Source organism: Silurus aristotelis (genome assembly GCF_946808225.1).
Source record: "Silurus aristotelis genome assembly, chromosome: 3".
NCBI classification, from domain to species: Eukaryota; Metazoa; Chordata; class Actinopteri; order Siluriformes; family Siluridae; genus Silurus; species Silurus aristotelis.
The window spans coordinates 18,699,477-18,715,309 of record NC_139576.1 but is presented as its reverse complement, the minus strand read 5'-3'; the positions used below and the strand labels follow the sequence as shown (position 1 = coordinate 18,715,309).

General features: G+C 38.3%; 1 protein-coding gene across 9 annotated transcripts in view; it reads right to left on the bottom strand.

Annotated features, from left to right (window-relative positions):
- dgkh (diacylglycerol kinase, eta) overlaps window positions 1-15,833 on the bottom strand; it is a 49,671-nt gene that overhangs the window by 6,190 nt on the left and 27,648 nt on the right. For all 9 annotated transcript variants that reach the window (XR_014532690.1, XR_014532691.1, XM_083536504.1 and 6 more), the window contains 17 exons: window positions 12,909-13,015; window positions 12,467-12,592; window positions 11,994-12,096; window positions 7,802-7,964; window positions 7,582-7,690; window positions 7,355-7,494; window positions 6,353-6,434; window positions 5,601-5,692; window positions 5,420-5,519; window positions 4,673-4,970; window positions 4,306-4,437; window positions 3,439-3,573; window positions 3,199-3,316; window positions 2,746-2,856; window positions 2,556-2,652; window positions 2,149-2,256; window positions 98-211 (listed from right to left, as the gene is read on the bottom strand). Coding sequence is in view for 7 of the 9 variants with exons in the window: in XM_083536504.1 (XP_083392630.1) it covers window positions 98-211; window positions 2,149-2,256; window positions 2,556-2,652; window positions 2,746-2,856; window positions 3,199-3,316; window positions 3,439-3,573; window positions 4,306-4,437; window positions 4,673-4,970; window positions 5,420-5,519; window positions 5,601-5,692; window positions 6,353-6,434; window positions 7,355-7,494; window positions 7,582-7,690; window positions 7,802-7,964; window positions 11,994-12,096; window positions 12,467-12,592; window positions 12,909-13,015 (2,135 nt within the window). In the remaining 2 variants the exon portion in view is untranslated. The remainder of the gene's footprint in view (window positions 1-97; window positions 212-2,148; window positions 2,257-2,555; window positions 2,653-2,745; window positions 2,857-3,198; window positions 3,317-3,438; window positions 3,574-4,305; window positions 4,438-4,672; window positions 4,971-5,419; window positions 5,520-5,600; window positions 5,693-6,352; window positions 6,435-7,354; window positions 7,495-7,581; window positions 7,691-7,801; window positions 7,965-11,993; window positions 12,097-12,466; window positions 12,593-12,908; window positions 13,016-15,833) is intronic.

The window sequence follows — 15,833 nt, the reverse complement described above, 5'->3', positions numbered from 1 at the left end:
ACGATCGAATTTTGACAGCATATGAGTCTTTCAGTACAGTCTGGAGAATTCATTTAAATCTTATTTTACATTTTGAAGTTATGTTTTTAAAGTGTACCTGTGCAATACGGTGATGCTGGAGCTTGATCACTCTGGATACTGCCATTTGCATACTCCCAAACACAGCTACTACTTCCAAGATTTTGTCATCAAAGGATGGAGCACAGAATATCTAATGGGAGAGAAAAAAGCATTGTACTCATACTTTTTATTGATAATATCTGTTGCACATCATGAATAGAAATGATTGTTTTAGATTGTGCTTGTTGAAATTTGAAATCACTTTCAAGGGATGAATCACTGTCAAAGAGGGAGAGTCGGGTGAAATTCCCATTTTTACCATTTAGATGAATTTTCTAAAGTGTGATAACATGTTTTAATTTTACAAAAGATGCTGTGAAAGTAACCTATTTCTTATACTTATTGTTTAAAAAAAAAAAGGAGGAGCATAGGGGCAGCTTGCACAACCCGTGCCGTTCAGATCACGGTGCAGAGACTCACTTGGAGACCAAGTTCTCAAAGCAGTAGCTAGTTATATCACGAATCAGATCACAAATCAGACTTAGTGTTAGAATGTCTTCATTGTGGCTTTATACTTGAGGTTAAAATCGCACTTCCAATATACCTTCTTGCACAGTCAGATCCTTTGGACAGGAAAAATGTTGTCAGTCCCTGCTATAGTTCTGGACAGACATGTAGTGGTATATATCAGCAGATGTCTAAAAGCAATTGACAAAATATCTGTGGCCAGAAACACACTAGACAGGTCTAAAGTTTAATGTCATATGAACTGCCTCACCATACAATGAAAATCGTACTCTTGGTGCTATGCTTTGGGTTTTTGCAGGTGCTTATTTGTTATGAAGATCCGACACCTACAGAATAATGGCTATAAGCAGGCAGGTTTCTGTGTGTTAAAAATATATAGAAGGAAGTCCAAGACACTCCGTTTGGGTTTAAATGATCAAGATCTACAGTTGTGTGAAAGTGAAAGTACACCCTCTATGAATTCTCTATGAATGGTTTTATGTATCAGATCATAATAAAAGTCATCTGGTCCTTATCATGTTTTAAAATGAAGTAAATACAACCTCAGACGAGCAACAATAAATTACACCTTTTACAAAGATCAACCTAAAACTGAAAAACTGCACCTAATGATTCAAAAGCTTGTAGAACCACTCTAAGCAGGAACAACTTGTTTTCTATATTTTCTATGACTTTATCAGTTTCTCAAATCATTGTGGAGAAATTTCGAAACATTGTTTTAGTTCGTTGAGGTTTGTGGGCATTTGTTTATGCACAACACTCTTAAGGTTCTGCCACAGCTTTTAAATCCAGTTGACACTTTGACAGGACCATTGCAAAACCTCGATTCTGTTCTTATTTAGACATTCTGTTGTAGATTTAATGGTGTGCTTGTGTTCATTGTTCTGTTGCAAGACATGTCCTGTGTCCTGTGGCTGTAAACAAGCCCAAATATTCACCACATCCATGCTTGCTAGTTCTTATTAGGTGTTTTTGCTAATGTGTATTATAGCTAAACATCTTCACTTTTTATTTTGGCTTTAAGTTTGCAAAATGAATAATGACACAGTTCATCTGAAATTGTATTTACCTCATTTAAAGCCCTGCTAAAGACGATGATTTTTTTTTATGTCCTCTTGGGCAAAAGCATAAAATTTAAAGAGAGTGTACTTTCATTGTCACATGACTGTACCTGTTTAATTTGCTGAAGAAAATGCATCAGCTTGTATCTGACCACAGAGAACGTAAATGGCCACATTCAGCACCTCCATTAACACCGTACATAAACCTTTAAATAATAAATGCTGGAAAGAGGCATGTTTGGGATCATGGGTATTGTAGTTTACATGATTGCACTTTGGACTATTGTGGGTGCAGATAAAAAGACGCCAAATATATCAACCAAGGATGGCTTGTTTTCCTGATGTAAGCCATATATCAGTGCGTGCTGGATCACACACAAAAATCATCTGAACTCCTAATAGTGAAAAATCTAATTTCTATATATTTCCAAAGCTTGGGATGTATACAGTACAGCAGATACAGGAAGGGGAGAGAGCAAAGATTATTAGAGACACTTACATCATCCTCTTTGGTCCCACCCCAGAAGTTGGTTCCTCCTGCATAACTTGGGATGTTCAGCACAGCAATTCCTTGGAGACTGGGAAGCGGGATGTACTGTCCATCACACTACAAAAGCCATCATAAAAATAACGAGCTCAGACTTGTTTTAGAGCAGAAATTAATAGTAATTCATTAATGAACCTGAGTGTTTGCTTCCTACTGATTCACTTCCGAATACAAAACCAAATTTGATCCACTAAAGGCGACATAACCAAAGAAAATAAGATACAGTGCAATCATTCGTCATTATTCAACTTTTACATATAGTGTATGTAACTGAATTAATATGTGCAGTGTATATGTAATTTCTGATGTGGATAGTTAATAAAGGCTTGCACAATGCTGACTCTATCTGGCCTTCTTACCTCTAACTGAACTTTTTGCTCCAGGTTCTTGTAAGTTCTCTGCAGTAGCTCCTTAGTGCCTAAGACTCCGTACCACATCATATTTTTGGTGCGACTCCTACCACAGAGGGACAAAGGAATAGTTAAAACACATGATGCATATCATATAATAGTTGATATGAAATAGCCAGAGAGGAGAAAAAGCTTTGACCTGCATTTCTCCGGATGTTCCTCTCGCTTGTTGTTAAACTCCAGCGAGATCTTGGCATCCAAACCGATCCCAAAGTAATTGTTCATGACACACTTCTCCATATAGCCCTCTCTACAAGTGTTATATAAGCATACAAAGAAATATAGTATATAAGCATTTATATTTGGCTCAAAACGTTTTGGCGAAAATTAAGAAATACCTTTATACCTAATTTTCTTTCACATATTTAAAAATATGAGGAAAATATATCAAATCATTAGTTGGAAGTAAATAAAAACTGTTAGGAATAAATATAACTGAAACGTCCAAATCCGATTTTGTGATTTACAGTCTCCTGGAAGACAATGATGTTTTTTTATTCTAAGATATAAATATGAACTGACACACTGTGTGTGTGTGTGTGTGTGTGTGTGTGTGTGTGTGTGTGTGTGTGTGTGTATCAGAGGATCTTACAATGAATCTGGGTCAGGGTCAATGAAAGGTGTGGCTCCAAATGGGTCAATGTTGGCAAGTAACATCTTGCTGATGATTGAGCTTCCAGCTATAGAAGCAGCAAGGCCAGCACGCAGGCCTGGACACACCGGCAGATTAGATTGGTTTTATTAGCAAACAATTACTGCAATGGAGCTTTTAATAAATATTTAATTAGTTTCTTCTTTCCTGGATTATTATTTTGTATCAGTGCAATAATACCTGGACAGATGATGCGAGTGTTGAGGACAGGAAGATTTTCTTTACTTGTGGTGAAGGGAGGAATCGAGAAAGAGCCACAGGACTGTGTGCTGCGACTCACACGTCTCTCGGTAGGGGAACAGGGTGACTTTGCTGCTATAGGGTCAAAGAAAAATGGCATATTCTTAAGAGAATCAAATAAGAATCTTCTCTGTCTCTGTGATGGCTATTACATGATAAAAACAAGAAGATACAAAACACATCAAAGAATAAATTCTACAGTTGGATGGAAAAGCAGTGGTGGGGTGCAGGTATTGGACACTATTAAAAAGGTGATGGGGTAACCTACAAATTTCACCTACGTATACATGGTGTAGCTAATAAAGCTGCAAATGAGTGTGGCTACAAGGCATTTGTACCTTATAAAGTGACCATTGACTGTAAGAGAATACATCTATGAAAGAGTGAGGCCAGGGTTATCAGGTTGGTATCCTTTTTTCATTCTTTTTTTCATAATACACTTATTTTGATCAGATCCTTATCTTTTAGATCTTTCATCTATCATGGATGAGTGGGTCTGTCTAGCACACAATCACAGTGGGATTTGAATGTATAATGATATCGAAATCAAATTCTATATCATAATTTACCACATATTTCAGCATTCATTTTTTTATTATACAAGGGCACAATTCTATTATTATTATGATTATTATGGTTATTATTATTAATATTATGTTCATTTCTTGCTGTAAACTCTAGAGGGCACTATCATCAATCAGAAGCAACAAGACAATCTTGAATGTATTGCATTTACTCTACCCATTCTTTAACTGCATGCAATCGAACACTCATAAAACTTATTCCATGACTGCAGTTTAAACTCACAGGGCAGACTCTCCAGTTCTTTAGTGTCCTCATCCTTCTCATTATCCTTGTTTTCCTCCTCCATGTCCTTTTTGACATCTGTAGGAGACTGCAGGTCCTGTTCATCTGTATGAGCATTTTGTTCATCCACCACTATGAAACAAAAACAGAGACAAAGACAGACATAGATGCTCTAAGTTCTTGGTAAATGTAAGTGTTTACACCAAGTGAGCTAGACCATTCCTAAAAGGAAGAGCCACTATGCTATAATAAGAAATACAAATCAGAAAAGGAAGATACTGCACATCCACAAGTGCTTGCTACAAAGGCAGTGTATTAGCAAATTCTAATCAAAACACTATAATCATCTCTGTCCTGTTATTATTACTTTTCTCAGCCTGTTCGATGATCTGTCTGACAGCTTTCTTCAGGCTGTTGGCACGCAGCATGAGCTGCTCACGTGGCCTGAAAAGCTTGTGTGGAGAGTCCTTCTCCGTTGCGTTCTCCTCCATTTTTTCCTTCAGCTCCGTCAGTGACTCCTCGCTGAGATCCTCCTCCTCTAACTCCTCTTCCTCCAGCTCCTCTTCTACTATAGGTGGAGTGGTGAGAGGTGGAGGACTCATCGCCTGAGCCTCTGTGTTCAGGGTCTGAAGGAGTGAATCCAACTTCTCATTCAGGACTGCACACTGCGCAGAGAGAAAACAAGGGTCAGTATGCACCTTTACTTTGAAACAAGAAGAGCTTGAATCAAAATGTTATTCTCAAAGTCATCCTTTCACGTAAGATTTGGAACAAGCTTGAAAAAACAATCACTAAAATGGAAACTGCAAATCAATTTTCACCATATATATATATATATTCACCATATATATTATACGTTCATAAAAGTAAGCCATAATAGGGAGTAACACACTGTAACGAATGCCTTATTGGCATATTGTGTTAACTATTAAGTTAGTATTATTAAAAGTATTCTCAATAAAGCACTCTTCCACCACAACAGGCATTCTGTTAACTGTAAACAACATACAAAAAATGATTTATGGGTACAGAACCTTTATTATTATGACTACTAGTTTAAAACCTGCCACGCTAAACGAAACCCTATGGGAAACACGGTGTAGTGCAATCTTACTTTCACAGCCATGCTTTCAGCTTCCTCTGTGTTTTCACCGCTCTTTTCATAGGACTTCCCAACTTTGGCAACAAAGTCCTTCACTGTTTCACACAGGATCCTGACGGTGAAAGGAGAAAGACATTTTTCGGCTAGCTGAGGCAGTGTATTTGTGCGAACAGTACTGGAACGGTTGACTTACTTTGCTGAGGATATGACCACAGAATGCTGATCTGAGTTGAGGATTTTTGTGAGATGAGCAGCAACTGAATCCTCATACTCTGATATCTGAAACTAAAGCCACACAGCAACAGTTAATAGCAACAGTTAAGTCCCTGAAGACTCTTGGTTCTGATTTAGGAACATCCAAAATAAATCGTGTGTGTGCAATGTACAAAAAAACCTGCAAGTTCATTTGGTAAACGTGTTGTAGTTTACAAAGAATAATGTTTTACTGTGTTCTAATGCAAAAAGTAAACTGGAGCATACAGTATGCATTATTGTGTATTAGTTCTAATGTCTTCAAACCATAATTATGCAGACTTGCGTTCTGGTTATAAAGTCAATTTAAATGAAACATTTTTGGGTGTTAATATTAGATATTAAAGCTACCATATCTAGAAATGTCATTATTATTTTGAGATCTAGTAATATAATTGGATCAATTTGGTTAATTGATAACTTTCAGGGTTCAGTCAATCAAACTAGTTCGTTTTTTGGCATTGAGCATACCTTGCATTTTGCACTTTTACGTAATTGGATATTTTTCACTTGAAAGACATTCCTCTATAAACCATGTCATGAAATCAGTAAATTGTTCTGGTGTTTATGAGTTTCTGCATGTTAGTGTACACACAGAACAGAATGAATAAATCAGAGCTCTTTAACACTGCTCAATCCCAACCTATAAAACATTTGTTTGTGGACGTTTGCTTGTGTAGGGGTTGTGTGTACCTGGCAGTCCTCTGCCTCCTCAGGAGTGGCAGGACAGCTGTGTTTGGGAGGTATTTTAATCTCATACGTCATTATACTCCACCTGTGAAAAGCAGAGAGCAGGTGTGGGCTACCGAAAAATGCACATGTAACAGAGACTCTATGTCGAGTCAGCTGAGCACCAAGTTTTGACTCAAATGACTTACAATGCAAGTATTTAATTTGACTTTGCAACATAGAATCTGTTAATACATAACACTTAACGATTTGAAAAGTACTGAGTGCCAAAAAAAAACATTGTTTACCAAAAATGTGGTTATAGTCCTTTTTTTTCTACCCTAAATAAATGAAAAAATCAGCAAATAAACTATTCAAGGTGTGCTGAAAGGCTTTTTTTTATAATTTACATTAATATTTGTAACTTTATTGCCTTGGTTTTCATTCTGCTATTACGATGTTCTTTTTATATATACAATATTATATTGGAAAAATAAATGTACTTCAATTTACTGTCTGGATACATACAAAAGAAATGGGTTTTAAAAAAAAAACATAAAAAAAAGTCTGGTCAAAATAAGGCATCGCATGACCGGTCAAAATATGTTATTAGATTAATATGAATACTATTTATTTACAAATTAGATTATTATCATCACATGAGTAAGTTTGGTAACTGCAGACTCATTTTAAACATTTTCTTAAATAATGATTATTTTGAATATACAGTACCAGATGTTGAAAGAACAACATTCATGTTTCTATAAAAGTTTTATTTCTGCAATATTCATCGTTCAGGACAGCAGCATAATATACCCTGACAAAAACCCTATCTGCCCTCCAGCTTCCATTGGCTCCCACCACAAATAGCTGTGGCATTGTCAGTATTTGAATTTGCTGCTACCTATAGAATGCTGAGATCAATTAAAATGTACTGTATATGTTCTTCATGTAGCACAAACTTGTGACTCTAATACTTTGGGAAATGTTCAGGGTTTGCTGTTTGGTGAAGAAAGGTGTTTGTACCTATCCAGCATTTTGGTGCTGGCCCTCTCCAGTTTCTCCAGTATCTGAGGGAGCTGCGTGTCATCATCGCACGACGGCCCCCAACCGAGCACACGCGCCAGGTCATTTCCCGTGCCTAGAGGCAACACACCCAACTGACACTGGCAACAAGAGTAAACATATTTAGTCATCTCATTTTACAGCCTTTTATTGATTTATCAATAATCTATTTAAGAGAAAACACATACCTGTTTGTGAAGACTAAGTTTATCAATTTCAGACAGGACCCAGCCAACACTGCCATCTCCGCCACACACAAGGATTCGGAAGTTATCAAACTTCTGAAATAAGCGTAGCCTGAAAAGCACCACATCGTTGATGTCCAGAACATGACTTTCATAATTAACAACAGCTGGAAAAAAATCACATATCTTGCTGTTTACAGTCCTGGGTTACAGCGTGACTCACCCTAAATGAGGTCCACCATTGATTAGGTCAAAGACCTGAGCGGGGTTGAGTAGCTGTTTAAAGCGACGCAGAAATTTCACTCCTTGGTTGTCTCCGCTTTTGGAATTAACAAAGACAAGAAGTGGGCTGGCACACGATGGGGGACAGGTGGCTTTCCAAAAGCCTGTCCGGAAACAGAATAGAAATACTCAGCGAAGTGCTTTCACGAGTATGAATCACCGAAGAAAAATCTTTAGGCATGCTTTTATTCCTCGAGGAAGGCTAGAGTTATGCAAAGCTAATGACTAACAACCTATTTAAAAACAAGAAATGTTTGAGTTACATTGGTTTGTAGTAAGCGTATATGCTTTCTTCCACTGAGGGATAAAGGCAGAACATAAAAATAATCGAAATGGTTTAGACATTTAAAAAAAAAGGGTTTGTTGTACTGGTTGTCACAGTGTATCGCCACACCATAGAACAGCATCAGCAGTATTACAGACCACCCTGTCCCCCATCCCATGGCCTCTTTACCTGCCAGATGGTAGAAAGTAAAGGAGCCTTTGTGTCAACACCATAAGATTTCACAACTGTATCTTTTCTGAGGTGGTGGTAGAAGTCAACACCCTGCTGCCCCCCAAATCTCACCTGGGCTAACACCTAACCCAGTATGACTAAATTCCACTGGACACAACAACATTAGACACTTTATGTAACACTAAACACATTGCTGCTCTCAGCAAATGTTCCATGAGTGTTTATTGTCTGTGTTTTTTATTGTTCTGTATAAGTTCAGTGAATTTAATGCCCCTCACTCATCCTACAATGTTGTGTATTTGTCTTTTTTTGTACTCTTACACGCTTGTCCACATTCCGTTCCAATGTATACAGCCTATATAAGAGGAATGACAATTAAAAACCCACCTGGCTTGGCTTCAATATTTACAGACATGGTTCACTGCAAAATGGATTTATGTGTCAATATTAATGTTGCTGATAGTGTTCAACTCTACATATTCATCCTGACAAATGAAATACACTTAAATATTCATAAAGCTTTATTCCGATAAGTGCCCGAGCTTATTCTAGGACATTTTCCATGATGAATCTCGTATATTTTCACTGAGAATGTTATGACAGCTGACCCGGTGCTCGGTGTACTTCTGATGTGTCAGAGCAGCATAACGGTGATCCAGTAACATGGCCAAGATCGAAAACAAGCTCGTCCTGAATTACAGCAAGGAAAAAATTAATAAATACCTCTGTCATTACAGCATCTTGACATTGTCATAAATATTCATAAAAGTCTTGTAAGCTATAATAAGGAACATACTTTAGGGTCAGCCAAATGCCTGCTGTTATAAACCAGATCTTCGTGTTAATGTTAGCGCAGGAGACACTGCAGAGCCCCTTTTGTCAAAGTGACCTTTATTTAACTTTCCAACCGAACTAGAAAGCTAACTAACATGGTGTTCTAAAGTAAGTCAGTCCAGTAAGTGTAATGACAAAAACACCAAAAAATCTCATTTGCCTCAAGTCTTACTGTATGTTAATATCAACAATAGTGAAAACGATTCAGAATACGCCTTTGCAGCTATGTAGATTTGTGTCAACTGTCATTAGGATTTAAGTAGGTGTCATGTAGCTCAATAAACACTACCCTTAAGTAAAGTAAACCAGTTTCTTTTCTCCCACCTCTAGCAGTCACAACATGCAGACACCCACTTAGTAAGACTAATGGCTCGATTTTAAAATGTCAAGCCTGAATCGGAACAATAAAGTGTAACATCTGTGCATGTCAAAGACTTTGTACGAGGCAGGTGAGAAAAAAAAACAATCAACAATGATCAATGCAACTGAGGGTAAACTGAAACAATCCTGATACTCTCAATTCTTCTGTCTATGAGTACCCAATAGTGGCATATTGATCTTTAAATGGATGTTTTATAAGAACTTATGACTACAGGTTTCCCCTGTGTGTGTGTGTGTGTGTGTGTGTGTGTGTGTGTGTGTGTGTGTGTGTGTGTGTGTGTGTGTGTGTGTGTGTGTGTGTGTGTGTGTGTGTGTGTGTAAAACAGGGCTAAGTGAGCATCCCCAAAGCATCAGACTGTTTCAGAGTGGAGTGGGTCACGTGCTGGCAGCATGTGCACGGAGCACTGTGGAAACACTGCAGCCCACACAGGCAATAACCCACCATATTTATGAGAGACTTCATGTGCCTGATTTACATCAACATCTCCATGTGCATGAGTGCTTGTGGAAACATTAATATTAGATGTGCATCCACATCGAACATATGTTTTATCTCGCTCTTCTCCTACATCGTCCTCCTATTCGTTTTTTTCCTTTCTTGTATCGCCCTCAGTTTTCCTACCGTCTCTCGCTTTCTTTTTTCTTGATTTTTCCTCGCTCTTTCTAGTTTCAGCTGGAGACTGAGTCACGAAGCTTGTACTTGTACAGTCGTGGCCAATTAACATGCCACTCTTCGACACACTACTCTCTTAGGTTTAAGGAGGAAATCCCTTGCATGTGACGGATTAAAGGTACTCAGATTTGTACAGTAAATAATGAATTTAATGCTGCATTTAAATAAAATGCAAAACTTGTAATAGCTGAAAAACAAACAAACAAGAAAAACACTCCTTCATTTCTGAATCCCTTCTAAACGACTCCTCGACCTATCTTTCTTTTTCTCCTCTTTCAGCTCAGAAGTATACAATCCCACACAAAGCACTTTTTCTCATTGTGAACGGTGGCACCTTTTTCTCTCTTTCTTTTTCTCTCTCTCTATATATCATTCTATATCTCTCTTCCTCTTATCCTTTTACTAATGAATTCCCTTTCTTTTTGCTCCCATTCTTTGCATTCTGTCACTTTTTCACCGTATTACACCGTATGTCGCAGTATTTCTCTCCTACTTTCTTGCTATTATTTTTTTCTGTTCCTTTCGCATTCTCACTCTCCTTCTATCTTTATTTCTTTTGGCTTTCCTGTTTTCTTTCCCTGCACCCATCCTTCCACCTCCCATTTCGGGTACAAATACAGAGTGCATACTCGCAAATACAGAGTATTTTCTTTCTAAAAGCAAATCTAGTTTCATTTGCATTTGTGTTTGGCTGCCAACTTACATTTTGTTCTGATACACACTACTCAATTTAAAAATAATAAAAAGGTAAGCTCTTTCTATTATGGGATTTGAGGCCTGATCAATAGAGGATGTCCTCAAATATCAGGGCACACACACACACACACACACACACACACACACACACACACACACACACACACACACACACACACACACACACACACGTGCACATACACACGCTGACACGGAAAACACAGAAGGTAACCTCCCAGCATGCCATGCAGCTCTATTAATAGACCTTTGCACTACTACTACTATTCTAAGTAGCACTTTATTTAGCCATCAATAATGACGAGCATGCAATTTCCTGAAAAACACACCTCCAGGAGCACTAAGATAGTTGGTTGGGTAAACAGTGCAGCAATGAAGCCTTGGCATCAGGTTAGTAATGTATCAAAAAGAGAGAGAGAGAGAGAGAGAGAGAGAGAGAGAGAGAGAGAGAGAGAGAGAGAGAGAGAGAGAGAGACATCTTGAACTTTCATCTAGAACTTTCCGAGCTCATGGCCTATTATAGCTTAATATGACTACATGAACAAAAGCCAGTTTCCTCGCAAGAGAAGTGACTTTCCATGTTGCACGGACACAAAAGCGCTCACTCGAGGAGAGAATGGAAACAACGTAAAAAGATATCACAACACACTATGCTACTGTGTCTTAGATGACCGAGAGAACACATCCTCCACATCCCTGATCTAATCACAACAGATCAGAAGGCCAAGGAAAGGGGTATTATTCTTTCTGCTCTAAGAGGGATTAGCAGCCGAATGAGCTCCATCTATTGCAACAACAAAAAAACACACACAAACAAATGCACAAGCATACCAGAACCCATCAACGTGCAGTAATCTTCTGCAATCACTGTCAATCAGACTTCAGGTTACAGTGAAGAAGACTTCTTTTTTTTTTTCTGCTTCTTTTTTTTCCTTTTTCATCTGCTACATGAACGTTTTGTTTTTATTTTCCCTGTCATTTTCCTAAAAAATAAACTGATCTGCATATGCAAGCTAAATGAAACATCTTCGAAATGGTTCAAAGCCGAAAATAAACTTTTCATTAAGAACCTACCATCCGAGTCAATACTGTTGAGGGCAGTGGGGGGGATGATGGACACTTTGCACTGGCCTAGAGGACACTTGCGGGGATAGATGTCCATGCAGGCTGTGTGTACCTGTTCAGACAGAAACACATTCTGAGTTTCAGGAACACAGTCACTACAGGGGCGTATCCATATGCTCAGAAGGATCGAGCAATTAATAAAGAACAATTCGGTTGTCCAGCTTTAATAATCAGGGTTCTTCAATCTTATCTTCAAAGGGCCAATGTGGCTCCAGGCTTTCATTACAGCTAAATTGGAAGCATATTTGATCACTGATTGGAGATTAAGGTGAACTGAGGGTAGACAGGTATGGCTCCTGCTTGGTTGGAGGGAAAAAAAAGCCTACAGCCACATTGGACCTTTGTGGATAAGATTAATGACTTTTGATTAAATTGAAACCATACACTTTGCAGTGGTCATTTTAAGAATATTAAGACCTTACCATAGCTTTGCACCACAGACAGCGCCAGTCTTGCAAGCGCAGCACGCTACCACACGTTTTGTCGCACACAGCACATTTGGCACTGACTGGAAGGTTGCCCTCTAGCCACTGATGTGGCATTGCAATCTATGGAACAAAAAAAAACAATCGATGTCTCAATGTCCCTTTCCTCTAAATCTTTTTATAGCACTGTTGTCTCTCTTTTGGCTTTTCTGAGTTTCTATTTCTTCCCTCATATTTCAACCCCTGCTTCAATCTCTCTTTCTCTTCCCCAAATTATGAATATCTTGGGCTGACTCATTTTTTCTTCTCACTCTCAAACCCTTTTGTTGTTGCATTTACTTTCTCTGCCTATATTCTTTATATTTCTTCTCCCTCTTTTTTAAACTAATCTAGACTACAAATGCGGTAAAACGGCACGATTACAAGCATTAAAACTCACCCCATCTTCGTCCTCAATTATGTCTCTCCCAATAGATGCCAGCGTGGTCCATTTACAGTTGTTAGTTGCCCTGACGGCGCACCTTTTGTGGGCTTTAAATTTACACACTGCAAAGAGAGAAGAAAACAAAAACGATTATGAGTTTGTTAAGCAAAAAGCCTGTAGGTTCAGTGTATGTTCAGACACTTGCTATAATTTCTTTTTAAGAACATATTCTTAACAAACCATAACCAAATCCTAATAATCCAAAATAGGCCAAACTGAACAAATATCAACTTAAAATCTAAGGCTTCATATGAACTTATTTCAGGAGATGCAGCACAAAAAAAAACCCAACTGGATGCAAACGCAAAATGCAAACAGATAATGTGGCTGAACTTACATTGAGTTTACTTCAATCACTTACACTGTGTAACACGAAACACAATTTAAAAGATGGCGTATCGTGCTAGTGAACTCGACAGCTATAAAAAAGCACATGACTAAGAAGGAATCGCAAATTAAAGCAGATCACAGGTAAGTTTGTATTCAAATATTATTCGAGCAAAAAAAAATTTGTAAATGTGTAAACAACATTTATATGGATTGTTAAAGTGGTGGTGTAAAAGTGTGGGGGTGGTGTAAAAATTGCGTTCCATGTTTATTGTGTTAATCTTCTTCGATGTAAAGAAACGCACGAGCTGAATGTGTTCCTGAGTCTTTTTATTACAGTTGACAGATCTGCATGATGCCTGTAAATCCTGTGTTACTCTTTTGTTTTTACAAATTTTTCCATTAAAAAACAACAACAAAAAAATACACCTGGTTCTTGAAAGTGGTAAAAGAAATAATGGAAAACTGGTCGTTATTGAGGTTATTACACCAAAAGGAATATGCAATCAGTCACAATTTCCATTTCTCAGCCATTATTTTTTGCAGGTTTCACACTTTTTCAGCCCGTTTCGCCTCGAAAGAATGACTTTCACAGTGACGTACTGTACTGTATCATGCTTAAATTGCAGGTTTATGCTTGGTTACGCCTGTAAACGGGTGCAAGCAGCTAAGTATCAGACCCTGAGCTGCTTTTGCCTTATCAGTCCACCAAACTCCTGCCAAAATAACATAACAATGGGCAATTCTTATGGGCAATTTAAATAATTTGAATGGACCACCTAGGAAATGGAAATAAGGGCTTGAAAACTTTTTTTTTTTAAACACAAGTCGCCAACATTGAACTTTATCTTTTGTACTTAAGTTGCCAACTCTGAATGAGGCCCGATAAGAGTAAATTGAGTCAACAGATCAACTTCCATACATGCACACACACACACACACACACACACACACACACACACACACACACGCTGTTCCATTGCCCACGCCACTTGTGTGGGTGAGGAGTAATAAGCTAATGGCTGCCAACTCTCTGATTTCCTCCACTAAATTGCATTGCAGCTTTAATCAGATTAGAAATGTTCATCTGGATGGGTTCACGTTGAGAAATAAGTTCATTGATTGGCTTTTTTAACAACTGTTTGCTTGCTTCAGCCAAATGCAGCTAAAGTGTACAGTAAACTTATTGTTTTTTTCTCCAAAACACCTCCTAGATACATGTACTGATTATTAACCAGCATAATGTGAAGATGCACAACCATTAATCTCCTGCTGCTGGTTTCCGTTTTAAAGCCTGGCTAACGAAGCAAAATGCCATAGAGACTATGTATCTAGAAACCGTACACCCACACTGTATGCGACATGCAAATACTAAAACGGTGCTGGTGTGTAAAAGATTCACACACTGAGGTTCAGGGAAATCTTTAGATTTTTTGTGGGAAATAAATGGGGAAACCTTTTCTTGCTCCTCTCTCTGAACCATCACACACACACACACACACACACACACACACACACACACACACACACACACACACACACACACACAGAGTGCTTTTTTTCTTACTGTGTACAGCAAGACTGGAGAACTGAGCAAAAGCGTTTGCAGAAAACGAGACACGGTATTGTGAAACATGCTGATTTCACTCTCTACTTCACTCTCTCTTAATAATAAATGAGGAGGCATATCTAGTCTCTGTGTCTCAGAAAGCCCTTTCTTACAAAAGCCACATTCACAATAAGCAATCGCCTCATTTCCCTAAAGCGCTACACTTCAGCTGCAATCTGAGCTGATCCTCTCCCCAAACATTCCCTCCATGGCTCTGAAAACAAGGCTCAAATCAATAAGGCTAATGTCATTCTCGGAGCTGTTAGCAAACCATTTGCGGAACACTAGGTAATGTTGAGCGACTGTATACGACGCACAGCTAATGGACAGGATGTCTCTGTCAAATTAGGCAGTGAGAAATATCGAGTAAGCTCCTCTTTTGTTGGTGCCCATGTCGCACATCAATCCTTATTGATTTTCTGGTGCAGGAAATCAAAGAAATATATGATTGCTCCAAACTCAGAAGCTCTCCAGCTACTCTAGACGTTTGCCTTTCTGAGTTGGCTTCAACAATTCATTGCTTAAGATTCTTCAGGTCACTAAGATCAAGGGCAAAACACTTGCATTTTTAAATGCAATCATTTGAATTGATTTTCAAGCATTACACAAAAAAAAAAAAAAAAACGAGGGGATGTACCAGTCCTACGCTGGGCAGCAGTATATAGGCTGATGCTGGGCTGAAACATGGGTTTGATATTCGAGTAGCTTTGATTTGTTTGTAAATTTTACACTATTAATGTGTTCACTTGGGCACAACGTATCTTATAGTGCCTTTGGCATAGAGTTTCAACCAAAGTTTAACACCAAGTTAAAGTTTATACAGTCAGTAACTATGAGGATATCATTCTCATTGGATGAGTATTAGCTGTCAGCTAATGCCTAGTCTCAGACACAAACCCTAACAGAGATATTGGGTATCATTTATACTCTTTTCTGGCCATAAG